The sequence below is a fragment of the Garra rufa genome, chromosome 23 (assembly GCF_049309525.1).
Source record: "Garra rufa chromosome 23, GarRuf1.0, whole genome shotgun sequence".
In the NCBI taxonomy this organism is placed as follows: domain Eukaryota; kingdom Metazoa; phylum Chordata; class Actinopteri; order Cypriniformes; family Cyprinidae; genus Garra; species Garra rufa.
Window position 1 is genome coordinate 10654025 of NC_133383.1, and position 16728 is coordinate 10670752.

General features: G+C 35.3%; 1 protein-coding gene across 1 annotated transcript; it reads right to left on the bottom strand.

Annotated features, from left to right (window-relative positions):
* Nucleotides 1–9616: 9616 nt before the first annotated feature.
* On the bottom strand, nt 9617–11311 carry kcnj1b (potassium inwardly rectifying channel subfamily J member 1b). The gene has a single exon (XM_073830120.1). The coding sequence runs from the start codon at nt 11308–11310 to the stop codon at nt 10165–10167; it is 1146 nt and encodes a 381-aa protein (XP_073686221.1). The 5' UTR covers nt 11311; the 3' UTR covers nt 9617–10164.
* Nucleotides 11312–16728: the final 5417 nt, after the last annotated feature.

The following is a 16728-nucleotide window of genomic DNA, read 5'->3' on the forward strand; positions in this document are numbered from 1 at the left end:
AAAAACAGCTGTGGATCATTCAGTATCAACACAGTATAAGAATCAAGTGTATGGAAACCTTAATGTGAATCCCTCTTATTTTAGTAAAATAAATAACATTTTTCAGATTCTGCAAGGTTTATGCAAATTTTTGGGCCTTAACTGTACTGGACAACATGGATCACTGGGTTTTGTTCAGTCTTGCTCTAGCAAAATGAGAACATATAAAATGCAAAATACAGCTGATTTTTTTTTTTCTTCTTCTGAGTTCCAGACTGTGAAAACATCCAATGAGAGCCACCAAACTGTGTTGTTAAAACAGCTAAATGTGTTGAACAAAGTGGTGATTCATCTTGAAACTGATCGTGGTAAATTACACTGCAATGCTTCACAATATCCTACCTCAAAGTCCACTAATGAGAACATCAAATTTTGTGCCCAATTATCACTCAAGAAGGAGAAAATTAACCGTCTATCCTGAGCCCAGTCTTACACACACTTTCAGTCACAGAGGCGGTTAATTTGCAATAAACCCAAGCACCCAGCTTGATCTAGTTCCCCAGCGTGTCACGTATCTGAAATAAAACTCGAGACGACTTTGTCTTTACCAACATCTCTGTCATTTACACTGAGAGGTGTAGATGCTGTGAAGGCAAGCGGTTCAGAGTCACAGTTTTAGTGAGTTACTGGCTTAATCCAAACTTCCCCACAGCAAGCCATACATACAGACTCTGACAGTCCTAGGAGCTCTAATAACAGTGAGAATTCAACAACAAATTGAAGGGGGAAAAAAAATATCTGCCAACCTGCCACTTCATTGACAGACCATATGGCGGCGCAAGAGAGTTGGAGTGTTGCTCCAATGCTGAAGTTTGCTAGTTTCTTCATTGAGTGGCATTCAAGTGTAGTTTGTCTAAAAAAAAAATTGTGCAAGCAACGTATTAATTTAAAAAGAAATTGCTGTCACAAATTGTTTTTGAAAACTGACCTACACTCTTAAAAATAAAGGTGCTTCACAATGCCATAGAATAATCTTTTTTGTCTAAATGGTTCCATAAAGAACCTTGAATATCTGAAGAACCTTACTGTTTCACAAAAGGTTCTTTGTGGTGAAAGAAGGTTCTTCAGATTATAAAAAGGTCAGAAAGAGATGGTTCTTTAAAGAACCTTTGACTAAATGGTTCTTTGTGGAACCAAAAATGGTTCTTCTATGGCATCGCAGTGAAGAACTATTAAAAGCACCTTTATTTTTAAGAGTGTAACTCTGATATATTATCCACACTCCAAGCACATAGCAATGATTTGCTGGCCTGGACACCTCTAGGTTGAGGTAACTATCTATATTTACAACACCACAACAACTGATGGACAACTTTAGTTTGGCTAATGCTAAAAATATCATGAAAACGATCTTTTATATAATGATAAATAAAATATCACACACTTACTATTCTGCTACTTGTCAATTTAGGGTTTAGGTTAAGATTATGTTAAGCTTGACATCAGTAAACCAAGTCTTATTTGCATATTTGCAATGTCTTGTCACTGATTGGACAAATGCAGCATGTCACCTGTTTACCCTGCTGAAAAAAACAGCTAAAACCAGCCTAGGCTGGTTGGCTGGTTTAAGCTGGAAATAGCTGGTTTTGGCTGGTCTCCCAGCCTGGTCAGGCTGGTTTTAGCTGGTGATCTCCCACTCAACCAGCTGGGAAAAGTGTTTTTTTTTAGAAGGGTACATAACAACTCTACCACTGCACACCCTCCCGACTGTCAAGGTTTTCCCTGAATGGACTTTTTGGATGATAAAGACGGCAATGTTTTTGTGACTGTCCAAAACATTTAAATAGAAGACGAAAAAGAGTTTGGGTGCTATGGAAGCCCATTTCTGGCACAGAATTAAAAAAGGTAATTGCGACTCTTTCCCCCGGTTTCACAGACAAGGCTTAAGCCTAGTCCTAAACTAAAATGTAAGTCTGAGCTGTTTCATCTGAAAGAAACTTGCACTGACTGATCTAAAATATATATCAGTGCCTTTGTTTTGTCTCAAGATGCACACCAGTAATGTTTTTTTTTTCTAAGCACGCTTATAAAAATTACCTAAATCGCATAATTGAACCATAGCTTAATCCTGGCTTAGTCTAAACCCTGTCTGTGAAACCAGGCCATAATCTCACAATTCTGATTTATTTTATTGAGTTAAGATCTCTCAATTGTGACATTTTTCTCAGAATTGTGAGAAATAAAGTCGCAATTCTAAAAAATAAAGTCAGAATTTCGAGATATCTCGCAAACGCGAGTTAGAAAGTCAGAATTGTGAGATGTTAAGTCACAATTCTGACTTTGTTTTGTTTTCTCAAAATTACATGATATACTCAAAATTGCGAGAAATAAAGTCAGAATTGTAAGATAAAAAAATCGCAATTCTAACTTTTTTCTTACAATTGAGAGTGTATGTCACAATTCTGACTTTTTTCTCGCAAATTTGAGTTTATTTTTCACAGTTCTGACTCGCAATTGTGTTACAAAGTCCAATTTTGAGGGGAAAAAAGACTCTCAGAATTGAGTTTCTCACTTTGAGAATCTCAATTCTGACTAAATAATGCGCAATTGCGTGTTATGAAGTCAGAATTGTGAGATATAAACTTGCAATTCTGAAAAAAAAGGTCACAATTGTGAGATTTAAACTTGCAATTTTGAGAAAAAAAGTCACAATTGAGTTTATATCTCACAATTCTGACTTTATTTCTCAGAATTGTATGTTTGTCTCACAATTTTTACTTTATAACTTACAATTGTGAGTTTATATAATGCAATTCTGAGAAAAAGGCTGAATTGTGAGATAAAAGTCACAATTACCTTTTTTATTCAGTGGTGGAAACAGGCTTCCATAGGGTGTCTGGCTATTGAGAGTTACAAAATCCAATTTTGAGGGGAATAAAAGACATTCTCAGAAAAAGATGCTCTGAAAAACTGGGTTTAAATCTAAATAATTTGCAATTGCATATTATGAAGTCAGAATTGTGAAATATAAACTTGCAATTCTGAGAAAAAAGAATTGAGTTTATATCTCGCAATTCTGACTTCATTTCACAGAATTGTGACTTTATTTCTTAGAATTATGAGTTTATCTAGCAATTTTTACTTTAGAACTTGCAATTGTGAGTTTAAATAATGCAATTCTGAGAAAAAAAGGCAGAATTGTAAGATAAAGTCTTTACTTTTCATTTTTTTATTCAGTGGCGAAAATCGGCTTCCATAGGGTGTCTTGCTATTGCGAGTCCAATTTTGAGGGGTAAAAAAAAAGACATTAAAAAAAGATATTCTTAAAATTGAGTTTATGTCTAAATAACTTACAACTGCATGTTATAAAGTCGCAATTCTGGAAAAAAAAAAAAGTCAAAACTGAGTTTATATCTCGCAATTTTCACTTCATAACACAATTTTAAGAAAAAAAAGAACTGTGAGATAAAAAGTTGCAATTACCTTTTTTAATTTTTTAATTCAGTGACGAAACATGCTTCCATAGGGTGTCTTGGGTTTTCAGGGGTAAAAAAGACATTTAAAAAAAAGATTTGTAAGGGGGAAAAAAAGTCACAATTGTGAGATATAAATTCACAATTCTGAGAAAAATGTCAGGATTAAGTTTATATCTCACAATTCTGACTTTATTTCTCAGAATTGTGAGTTGTGTCTTGCAATTTTCACTTTTTCACTATAATTTGCATTTGCGAGATTATATAACATTTCTGAGAAAAAAAGTCACAACTACCATTTTTTATTTTTCAAATGTTTCTCTAGCCGGGGTTAGAGGTGGGGTTCAGAAGACGGCTCGTGCTAGTATATTCTAACCAAATGTACCATGTTACATGTATTAATATCTGATGGTATGTTACACTTTTTTTCTTATTTAAAGGATACCACCTTGTTCTTTAACACAGAAGCAAGCATATGGGTGAGACTTCTGGTTCATTAGCCGCTACAGGAAAATAACGAGAATAATAACAACGTGCTGTAAGCCGTAAAACTGTTTGCACTACAAACCAATGTGTTAATAATTAAAATATACAGTAAGACACATCAATTTGCAATATCACACAGCAAGACAAGCTGTTTTGTACAGCTAAAAATAGCTGGATGTGGATGAGACTGAAAGCCAGACCCATACAATTTACAAATGGCCACACACGCTCTTACAAGAAAAATAAGGTAGAAAGCATGTGTATTTTGTCATACATACACTCTCTAGATGACCTTGGAGTAGTGTAGGAAAATTTTCATAACGCTGGAAGATAGAAATATAACCCTCTGAAAACACCAATTTCATGGACATTACGGGAATAAAAGACTTCAAGGTTTAATTAAAAGAAGCTTTACTGTTTATGCAATGTTACAAAATTATTACTCACCTATTAGTGAATAAAGATAAAAATGTATGCCATTCATGCAGAATTGAACCTTTCCAGCCCCTCTAAAATGTTATGACCTTCTAAAAGCCACACAGTTCAGAGTGAATGAGTCTTTTATAGGTCAGTCCTTTTTAATCTGCACAGCAAAATGTTTACAAGGCAATTAGAAAAAGGGGAGAAAAAAAAGAATCACATTCATTCTCAGATCGCATCTACTCTCGAAAGGTGCATGAAATTGCTTAAAATGTTTATGACATAAAGGACGCTCTAGTCCTGAATTATTTTAATGCTTTAATACATTAATAATATTATCATATGAATTATTTAGTAGCATATGTTGGGGCAGTGGGAACTAGGTTCCATTCAGTCCTCCTATGCTTCTCCTTAATCTAATTTGGCTCGTGCTCTAATCCTCCAATGAACACTGAGCAGGCGTCTCATGTCAATGTGTGCAATCAAAGAGCACTTAAAGAACTTATTCAAATGGAGCTCCCCAAACTGTTCTCCAGTAATTCTGTTAGAAGTTAGATCTTTATGAAACGGAATAAAAACGTAATATTTTACCCAGATATGCAAATACTATCCGTTTTCCAAAACCTAGTGAGCTGCCTTGATGTCTACAGGTAGGATTTGAAACGCTCTCTGGGGGTTTCAGAGTTATACACTGTTTTAGTATAAGGGGAAACAAAAGAAAAATATCCAATAGATTTGGCTACTAACTACATAATTTAGACAAATTTGCTTTTGGTTTTGTAGTTCAAATGAAGGAAGAAAATCCAGATATTTTTCAACTGAATAAAAAGGTGTGAAAGACGACTGCTGTGATTAAAAGCAATTCATTAACAGGATGTGAGATGCATGTGCAATCACACATCTGTAAATGTGCCTACAATGTGCCTACAGCATTTGTCTTCATTTTCCCCTTAGAAGCGAATGGGTCACTATGGTAACTGGGGTTTGTTTGCACCCACAGGTAGGCGGGGCCTCCGTGTCAACTGTATTTATAGCCACCAAGTCTGTGCATCATGCCAATAGTACTGTGTAGTTAGCCACTGACATGTTGCAAAGTTAATGCTGAATGCATATATATGGGCCATTCTAGAGAATTGGTGCAAACTGCTGTCCCACAAACAAAAAAACCACATTCAAAAAGCGTTTAAGTATTCAAACCTTCTATTATCTCTTGAAACCCACAATAATACTAAAATATCAGTAAGCTTGATATATATAATCATCATTTATTGGGTACTTTCAATTAAGTCAGCACTCTGAGGTATACTGTTTTCAAAAATCTAATCTGTGTGTAACTTTAAGGAACATCGAACATCTTTTTTTGCAATTAAGCACATTTTATTTGGGGCTTGTTCCATAGAATGTATTTTTTATGTGTGTACAACTGTCCAGAACTGTGCTACTGTAGCTAACCATGTTCTGATCTTTGCATCTAGCATCTTTGAGGTAGGTTCAAAAGTACCTAAAAGTGTCACTACCAAAACAGTCACGACCGAAACATTTGGTGAAGTTTCGGTAGTAACATAAATTGTTTTTTGGGGAAGTTATTCCATTTTTTTTTGTGTGTGTGTGTGTACAACTGTTCAGAACTATGCTAGTAACCAACATGCTGGTGAGCATCTTTGAGCTGCGTTCAAAAGTATCTAAAATTGTCACTACCAAAACATTCATGACCCAAACATTTGGTGAAGTTTCGGAGGTGACATGATTGTTTTTTGGGGGGAGTTATTCCATAAAATTTAGTTGTTTTTTTTTCCTGTGTACAACTGTTCAGAACTATGCTAGTAACCATGTGCTGATTAGCATCTTTGAGCTGCGTTCAAAAGTATCTAAAATTGTCACTACCAAAACAGTCATGACCCAAACATTTGGTGAAGTTTCGGAAGTGACGTGATTGGTTTTTTTTTTTTTGGGGGGGGGGGTTATTCCATAAAATTTAGTTTTTTTTTCATGTACAACTGTGCAGAACTATGCTAGTAACCATGTGCTGATTAGCATCTTTGAGCTGCGTTCAAAAGTATCTAAAATTGTCACTACCAAAACAATCATGACCCAAACATTTGGTGAAGTTTCGGAAGTGACGTGATTGTTTTTTTTTTGGGGGGGGGGGGGGGGGGGAGTTATTCCATAAAATTTCGTTTTTTTTTCATGTACAACTGTGCAGAACTATGCTAGTAACCATGTGCTGATTAGCATCTTTGAGCTGCGTTCAAAAGTATCTAAAATTGTCACTACCAAAACAATCATAACCCAAACATTTGGTGAAGTTTCAGAAATGACATGATTGTTTTTTTGGGGGGAGTTATTCCATAAAATTTCGTTTTTTTTTCATGTACAACTGTGCAGAACTATGCTAGTAACCATGTGCTGATTAGCATCTTTGAGCTGCGTTCAAAAGTATCTAAAATTGTCACTACCAAAACAATCATGACCCAAACATTTGGTGAAGTTTCGGAAGTGACGTGATTGTTTTTTTTTTGTGTGGGGGGGGGGGGGGGGGGGGGAGTTATTCCATAAAATTTCGTTTTTTTTTCATGTACAACTGTGCAGAACTATGCTAGTAACCATGTGCTGATTAGCATCTTTGAGCTGTGTTCAAAAGTATCTAAAATTGTCACTACCAAAACAATCATGACCCAAACATTTGGTGAAGTTTCGGAAGTGACGTGATTGTTTTTTTTTTTGGGGGGGGGGGGGGGAGTTATTCCATAAAATGTCGTTTTTTGTTCATGTACAACTGTGCAGAACTATGCTAGTAACCATGTGCTGATTAGCATCTTTGAGCTGCGTTCAAAAGTATCTAAAATTGTCACTACCAAAACAATCATAACCCAAACATTTGGTGAAGTTTCAGAAATGACATGATTGTTTTTTTGGGGGGAGTTATTCCATAAAATTTAGTTTTTTTTTTTTTTTTTCGTGTGTACAACTGTTCAGAACTATGCTAACCACGTCCTGATTAGCATTTCTAAGTTGGGCCCAAAAGTATCTAAAATTATCACTACCGAAACATGTTAGTGGTGTTTCAGTAGTGACAAAAGGGAACACAAAATCTTTTATTTTACCTTTTTACTTTTAAAAAAGTGACGTTTGTAAATAATGAAACTTCATGTAAAGTGTCCCGCATTTTCATGTCACTACCGAAATGTTTTAGTTCATTGGCTGAGATTGATTTTAACTACACCTCTACATGTATGATCAGGAAATCCCTGCTGAAAAAACCAGCTAAATCCAGCCTATGCTAGTTGGCTGGTCTTAGCTGGTTTAAGCTGGAAGTAGCTGGTTTTAGCTGGTCTCCCAGCTTGGCCAGGCTGAGAAAGTGGCCAAAACCTCTCTAAAACCAGTCTGCTGACCAGTTAAAACCAGCCTGGTTGACCTAAAACCAGCCAACCTGTGCTGGTTTTAGCTGTTTTTTTTCAGCAGGGATATTCCTGTGTCCCTCTCTCTCATAGTTACAAGCTGTGTCCCATCATTCTGAGGTAAAATGTTTTCAAAAATCGGAAAATCTGTGTATAACTTTAAGGAACATCATTACCGAACATCTTTTTTTGCAATTAAGCACACTTTATTTGGTGTTTGTTCCATAAAATTTAGTTTTTATGTGTGTACAACTGTTCAGAACTGTGCTACTGTGGCTAACCATGTTTTTATTAGCATCTTTGAGGTAGGTTCAAAAGTACCTAAAATTGTCACTACCGAAACAGTCACGACCCAAAACATGTCATCACTGTTTCAGTAGTGACAAAAGGGAACACATAATCCTTTGTTTAGGGAAAATAAACAACATTTTAGTACAGTTATATACAGATTTAGTAGTTTAGTATGTTTTAGTAATGTTTTAGTAAGCAAAATTCTGTGATGTGGTCACTACCGACACATTACAGTTACAACCGAAACATGGGATGTTTTGTCAAAAATACAGTAAACTGAATTATCAACTTCACTCTTAAAAATAAAGGTGTTTTAAAAGGTTCTTCACAGTGATGTCATAGAAGAACCATTTTTGGTTCCACAAAGAATCATTCAGTCAAAGGTTCTTTAAAGAACCATCTCTTTCTTACCTTTTTATAATCTGAAGAACCTTCTTTTGCCACAAAGAATCTTTTGTGAAACAGAAAGGTTCTTCAGATGTTAAAGGTTCCTTACGGAACCATTTAGACAAAAAAAAGGTTCTTCTATGGCATCGTGAAGCACCTTTATTTTTAAGAGTGTAAGATGTTATGAGATCTGTAAGTGTTTGGTTCAGTGTACATTCACACTGATGAATCCTTAAGTTTGAAATCAGTTTGATAAACTTTTTGCCTTTACAAAGAAAAATTGGATTCAAAATACAACAAATCTCATAAATGACACTTGAAATATTGTTCAAATTGTAGTTGTTATTGATTTATCTCAGAAAAATGTTAATAAAACAGCAAAAAATATATAGTTAGAAGTTAAATGTAAACAAAATCTTAATTGGTCAATATAACCCTTTTTAAGAAATTATATGTTTCTGTGTTTTGGTAGTGACAAACTTAGGGAGAGAACAAATATTCCAAAACATTCTGAAAATACATTATTTAAATTAATTTCACTATTACTAGATATGTGCACATTGGATATAATGCAATTAGATAAAGATATTTTTTTAAGATGTTTCCAACTCTGACTTCGCACCAATTCTGTAGAATGGCCCATATCTGATCAGTAAAACTTTTTACTTTTAAGCAAGGATGCAATCAATTGATCAAAAAAGACAATAAAGACTTATATAATGTTATAAGAGATTTCTATTTTAAATAAACGCTGTTCTTCTGAACTTTCTATTCATCATAGAATCCTGATAAAATCGCAAAATTCTCCCAATTTATCCACCATCTTGTGCGTCTTCTTTAAAGTAGCTGTTCACTTCCAGTGAATGTTTATGTCTTTCTTTCGTCAGTCGTGAAGAAATTGTTTTTTGAGGAAAACATTTCAGGATTTCTCTTCATCTAATGGATCTCTATGGTGCCACCGAGTTTAAACTTCCAAAATGCAATTTAAATGGAGCTTTAAATGGCTCCCAGCCAAGGAAGAAGGGTCTTATCTAGCGAAACGATCGATTATTTAAAAAAAAAAAAAAAAAAACTTTTTAACCGCAAACGCTTGTCTTGGTCTAGCTCTGCGTAAACTGTGTATTCTTGTTTATTAGAGTTAGGGTATGTCGATAAACTTCCATCTCATGTCTCCTCCAACTTTAAAATGGCCCTACATCACTGCAAAAGTACCGACCCAGTGTTTACAACGTGAACATGCGACCCTTACTGTATTCCTCAGCTGGGATTGTTTAGAGCCATTTGAAGCTGCTTTTTGGAAGTTCAAACTCACAGGCACCATACATATCCATTATATGGAGAAAAATCCTGAACTGTTTTCCTCAAAAAACATTTTTTTTTTTTACAACTGAAGAAAGAAAGACATAAACATCTTGGATGACAAGGGGGTGAGTACATTATCTGTACATTTTTGTTCTGGAAGTGAACTACTCTGGGTATCTTGTTTTTACAATTGCTACTATTTGAAACAAGCATTGTGTCAGAAATGCATACAATTTTTTAACAGTCTACCTACACAGGCAGCTCACTAGGTTTTGGAACACAGCCAATGTGTCTGTTAGGGAACATATCTGTCTATAGCGAGTCCTCTTCTTCTGTACCCTTTTATGTGGCTTCTAACTTTCACAGTACAAAATGCTACCGTACCACAGGATGTTTACTGCTTAATCAGTCGCTGCTGCAGCAAACTCTTAATCACTCTTCTCAGTTTCATCAGCAGAGTCTTGAAGGTCAATAACATAAAATCCCAGATTATCGATGCCTTCGCGTTCGTGGTTGTGGAGAACGAGCTCCTTGTTATGTTTATTGTGGAAACAGCAAGCACAGTGCGGGGTCACCGCTGACTCCGTTTTGGAAAAGTTGGACAGGTCGACACGGTATTTCCCACCTTTAGTGCGAGAGATGACGGGCAGGAAGTTGTAACCCCATTTGATCTCCCTTGGAAGGTAGGAAGTTCGAACTTGGCAGGACAAGCTGGTGGATTCAGCCGTTCCATCTAGGAAGACCACCAACTCAAATTCCTGCTGCTGAAGAGTATCCGCAGCCATTTCGGAAAACGGACTGGATTTGTCAATCACGTGGTACAGGGTGAGTGGACAAACGAAAAACAGGTTGTCCTTCCCAGCATCCACCAAAAAGTCAATATTCACCTGATCCAGTATGATGGTTTCCCCCTCTGGAGTGATGGTGGTCTGGAGAAGCTTTCCATAAATGTGGCTGCCAATAAGAAGAGTTTTTCGCAGGTTGGCCACTCGTATCTGGAGGCACAGATTCCCCTTCCAAAGACAAATGACTGCTGTTTCGCTGAAGGTTACCGTCTTTGCTCTTCTCTTCGGGAGAGAGATCTTTGCCAAAATGAGTCCACACATAAAGCAGTTTATGATGGCGCCCATGAGGGACTGGATGATCAACAGGGCGACCGTGCCCGGGCAGTGACCCGTAAGAGCCCGACCCCCATAGCCAATAGTCGTCTGGGTCTCTAAAGAGTACAAGAAGGCGGTCGTGAGGCTGTTAATGTTTTCTATACATTTCATCTGCTGGGATTCAGAAGAGTTCTGGAGAACATCTAAGTCTCCGTTATTTTTGGCAAGCGAATACCAGAGCAAACCAAAAATGAACCAGCTTCCTGTGAAGGCAGCGGCAAATAAAACAATTACAAAACACCAGCGAATCTCAACAAATGTAGTCCAGAAGTCCATAAGGAAAGCAAAACGGTTGTGATATTCAGTAGTCCCAAATTTAATGTTGCAGTGGCCGTCTTTGGTGACAAGACGAGTTCTCCTAATTTTTCGCTCCACAAGGCAATTGTGAATCTGTTTCCGGATGAACTGGAACATCTTTCAGCTAGTACAAAAACAGAAAAAACATCAGTTGGACAAGGCTTAATAAATTAAATAAGAAATGTATTTATATAATTATGATATTTCAATTTTACATTTAATGTATATATATTTTAGAAAGAAAAAAAATATTATTTGAAGTATATTAGTTGCAGTATACATTATAAACTGTTTAAAATTACAATTATTTATCTTACTATAAATTAAATTTATTAAGTGTATATATATACACACACATATATATACATATATATATACACATATACATATATACATATATATATACATATACACATATACATATACATATACACATATACATATACATATACACATATACATATACATATACACATATATATATATATATATATATATATATATATATATATATATATATATATATATATATATATATACATACATACATACATACACACAGTATATACAGTACAGACCAAAAGTTTGGACACACCTTGTCATTCAAAGAGTTTTCTTTATTTTCATGACTATGAAAATTGTAGATTCACACTGATTGCATCAAAACTATGAATTAACACATGTGGAATTATATTTAATTCTATACAATATTTAATTCTATATATACTATATATACTTCTGCACAACACAACAGATGGTCCCAAACCCATTTATAAGGCAAGAAATCCCACTTATTAAACCTGACAGGGCACACCTGTGAAGTGAAAACTATTTCAGGTGACTACCTCTTGAAGCTCATCAAGAGAATGCCAGAACGCCAGAGAAAGTGTGCAAATAGTAATCAAAGCAAAAGGTGGCTACTTTGAAGAACCTAGAATATGACATAATTTTAGTTGTTTCACACTTTTTTGTTATGTATATAATTCCACATGTGTTAATTCATAGTTTTGATGCCTTCAGTGTGAATCTACAATTTTCATAGTCATGGAAATAAAGAAAACTTGGTTCAAAGGTGTGTCCAAACTTTTGGTCTGTACTGTATGCATGTATGTATATACAAACACAAAAATATAAAACGTAAAAATAATAAAAGTATTAAATTATTTATTAAGTTAATATTAATTAACATACATATACATATATACACACACAAATTTATTATTTAAATAATTTACATTTCATAAGAGTAAAGAAACTAAATTATAATAATTTAAATTATTTATAGTGCACTTTTTACTGATATATGCAGATATTTATTAGGCAATTATTATAATTTAACATGTTAAGCTAAAAATACATAAATAATTTGGAAAAACTGTCTCATCTTAATAATTTATAATATAAAATATAAGTTAATCTTAAACTCAGAAAATAATTATTTTTTTCCTTCTGTAAGAGAAGCACATTAAAATTCATAAGTTGCTTACAAACCCAAACCTCTGTGGCAATAAAAGATAAATACAGCATTTACTGCAGCTCATAATCCACTCAAACACAACAAACCACACCAATAAAGCACTGATTGCTTTCTTTGCCACCTATAAATGTGAAAAAGTGTTCACCACATACCTGCAAACTGAAAACGTCCCAGTAAACGTCCCAGCCAAACAAAGTGCTGCTTGAAGTTCAGGCCATGAAGTTTTCTGTGTGAGCATATAACCATTGGGGTGCTGCTAAAATCCTCAATGAAATGTCCTAATCCTAGGCACATGCCACAGTTTACACATTATAAAGCAAAGACAGCTTAGAAAATGCTTCCAAAACTAACTTCACATCAGATGCAGTGTTCGCTCACCCATCAACCAACGCACACCACATGAAAACTAATTAAAGAAACAACATTATAGCATAAGGGGATGGGTTTGCATTGAGGGTCAATGTTCTAGTCATCCAAATTCCTCTTCAGATCCTCCCCAGCAATCAGGGAACCCCATCTGAAAGAAAGAACTTCAGCTGTGGAGTTGCTCGCTGCTTGTACCCATGGGAACGCAAAGGCTTTGCAAAGTACAACACAAAGAAATAGTTGAAACACATTTCCCGTTGCGCTGATCCTTGCCCCCTCACCCCCTCTTGACACCCCACATCTCTGCATTTGCATTAAAAAAAAACTGATGTGAATGAGATCTGGGTAATACATTTACAGTGAAGGCCAAGCTCTGAACTTTTGTGCAAACATCCACCTGTTAAGTTTACATCTTTATGTTTTTGTCAAGTTTGTCAGTTTAAGACTTCAAGTGCTAAATGTAAACAAAAGCCACACTGCAGGGAATTTACAGATGGAAAACTCACAGGATGTTCTTTGCCTACTTAGAGTTAATCTGAACAAATTGCATAAATGTTTTTAGTAAACTTAAGCTATAAAACAAGTTTAATTACATTCGCAAATTAACACGCACTTAATTCAAAATACCACATTCACACACAAAGCCGCTCAGGTAGAGACACTGCTAGCTTGCGCTACACAAATACCACTTATCACACGAAACCACATTAACTTCCTCTGTCACACTGCAGTAAGATAAACCTCAGATTGACAAATGGTGTCAAACCACACTCATATATTTCATATCACATTAATCATTTCAGAGAAAGAAACAAAGATGTGTTATATTTGAATAACGTAGCTCAAACAAAGCATGGCACTGACAACACTAAACTCTCTCATGAGCTTTTTGAATACATCCAAATGTCTGAGACCAAAATGGAAATCTAATTTGAGGTTTCAGGAATCTGAAAATGTCAGATTTTGCAGACTGTGGCGTTCAATATTTAAACAATGCACAAAATGTCAGATTTTCATTGTTCCCATTTCATTTGAATAAAAAAATGGTTATAATATAAATACTGATTACATCTGATTACTTTTTAATTACTTCTCAAAATTTCTAAAGAATGATTACAATTGTAATGACTTCCAACAATGACTGTATGATTTTAAGATCCATCTTTTCACACTGAGGACAACTAAGGGACTCATATGCAACTAATACAGAAGGTTCAAACACTCACTGATGCTTCAGAAGGAAGCACAAACAGTCGTGGCCAAAAGTTTTGAGAATTACATAAATATTGGAAATTGGAAAAGTTGCTGCTTAAGTTTTTATAATAGCAATTTGCATATACTCCAGAATGTTATGAAGAGTGATCAGACGAATTGCATAGCCCTTCTTTGCCATGAAAATTAACTTAATCCCAAAAAAACTTTCCACCGCATTTCATTGCTGTCATTAAAGGACCTGCTGAGATCATTTCAGTAATCGTCTTGTTAACTCAGGTGAGAATGTTGACGAGCACAAGGCTGGAGATCATTATGTCAGGCTGATTGGGTTAGAATGGCAGACTTGAATTGTCTTGAATTTATAAGGCATTTTAGTTCATTTTGGTGACATTTTTGCCACAAATCCCTCATTAATTTCTGATTCAGATGTAATCTCCTTTATAATAGTTAATATATTCATAAGTAACTGTAATTACACATTTATGACCCTAGACCACAAAACCAGTCTTAAGCTGCAGAGTTATATTTGTACTAGTGATGCGCGGGTCGTCTCATAACCCGCGGGCCCCGCGGGTAACCCGCGGGTCGGGTTGGGGCGGGTAAAGAAACTGTCACTTTATTTGCGGGGCGGGTCATTAAAAACAAAATAAAATTTAAAAAAAATCAATGTATGTTGCGTGCAATCCCCTATAGCCTATATTACATATTTGGGAATATCTATTTTCATATTTTATTAAGTTCTTTAATAAGGTTATCAACACGTCACGTCACGAAAGCGCCAAGCAGCTCCCGCTGCCAGCCACAAGCGCATCAAGCGAACTCACATTCAGCTCTGCTGGCCTGGTGCTATGCGTATTTAAATCTCCTCTGATGCGCATTATCCTGCATTAGCCAAAATCATGACAGTCAACCACATCCAGTCATATGTGAATGAATGTAAATATTCGCTAAAAACACACAATAAAGACAGCAATGATGTAGTCAGGACTGTGGCGCCGGCTTGCTTTGAAATGTATTGCGCCCGCTGCGTCCTGCACCCTAGTCATTTTAAACAGTACATAATAACGAACACAATATCTTACAAATAAAAAGAAGCAGATTTTCATGATCAGAACTTCCTTAAACCAGTGAACCTTTAAACCTTTCAGTCCAAGGATCCAGTAAACGAATGCGTTCAAATAGAAAGTTCAAACCGATATTCATAAATGAAGCATATATACCCACATTTCTTCCGGCACCACTAACGTTACACCACTGATTATCTTGTTATTAATATGATTTGATTTATGGTTCATATTCATAATCGTACAGTATTGTTGCCAGTTTAAAGGGCGAAAAGCACTTTCGGTTTTCATTTGCATTACAATGCAAGTATGTCTATTTAATTGTCGCGGGTGCGGGGCGGGGCGGGTTGTAAAAATAGACACAGTACTGCGGGGCGGGCTGGGGCGGGCCAAATAATTTCATAATTGCGGGACCCGCGGGTTGAAAAAAACCCCGACCCGCGCATCACTAATTTGTACCAATAGCCAGAAATACATTGTATGGGTCAAAATTTAGATTTTTTTTTCTTTTATGCCAAAAATCATCAGGATATTAGGATATTTTTTTAAATTTCCTACCATAAATATATCAAAACATAATTTCTGATTAGTAATATGCCTTGCTACTTAATTTGAAGAATTTTAAAGGTGATTTTCTCAATATTTCGATTTTTTTTGCACCCTCAGATTTCAGATTTTCAAATATTGTCCTAACAAACATCAATGGAAAGCTTATTTATTTTGCGCTTAGATGTACATTTCAATTTCAAAATTTTGACCCTAATGACTGGTTTTGTGGTCCAGGGTAACATTTTTTCTCTGTAAGTGTAACAGTCACATATATAATTTTACACACACATACACACACACACACACACACACACACACACACACATATATACATATGTGACCCTGGACCACAAAACCAGTCATAAGGTTAAATTTTACAAAACTGAGATATATACATCATATGAAAGCTCAATAAATAAGCTTTCTATTGATGTATGGTTTGTTAGGATAGGACAATATTTGACCGAGATACAACTATTTGAAAATCTGAAATCTAAGGGTGCAAAAAATCAAAATACTGAGAAAAACACCTTTAAAGTTGTCCAAATTAAGTTCTTAGCAATGCATATTATTAATCAAAAATTACATTTTGATATATTAACAGTAGGAATTTTACAAAAAATCTTCATGGAACATGAACTTTACTTAATTTCCTAATGATTTTTGACATAAAAGAAAAATCAATAATTTTGACCCATGCAATGTATTTTTGGCTGTTGCTACAAATATACCCCAGCGACTTAAGACTGGTTTTGTGGTCCAAGGTCACATATATATAACTAGTTACATGTAACTAGTTCCTTCCAAACACTGAACATAACAGAATATAATTTAATTCCAGGAGAGACACAATTTCACTAATGG

Bases quoted from the DNA above. Each gene is read 5' to 3' on its own strand.
- kcnj1b (XM_073830120.1), bottom strand. From the start codon at position 11,310: ATGTTCCAGTTCATCCGGAAACAGATTCACAATTGCCTTGTGGAGCGA.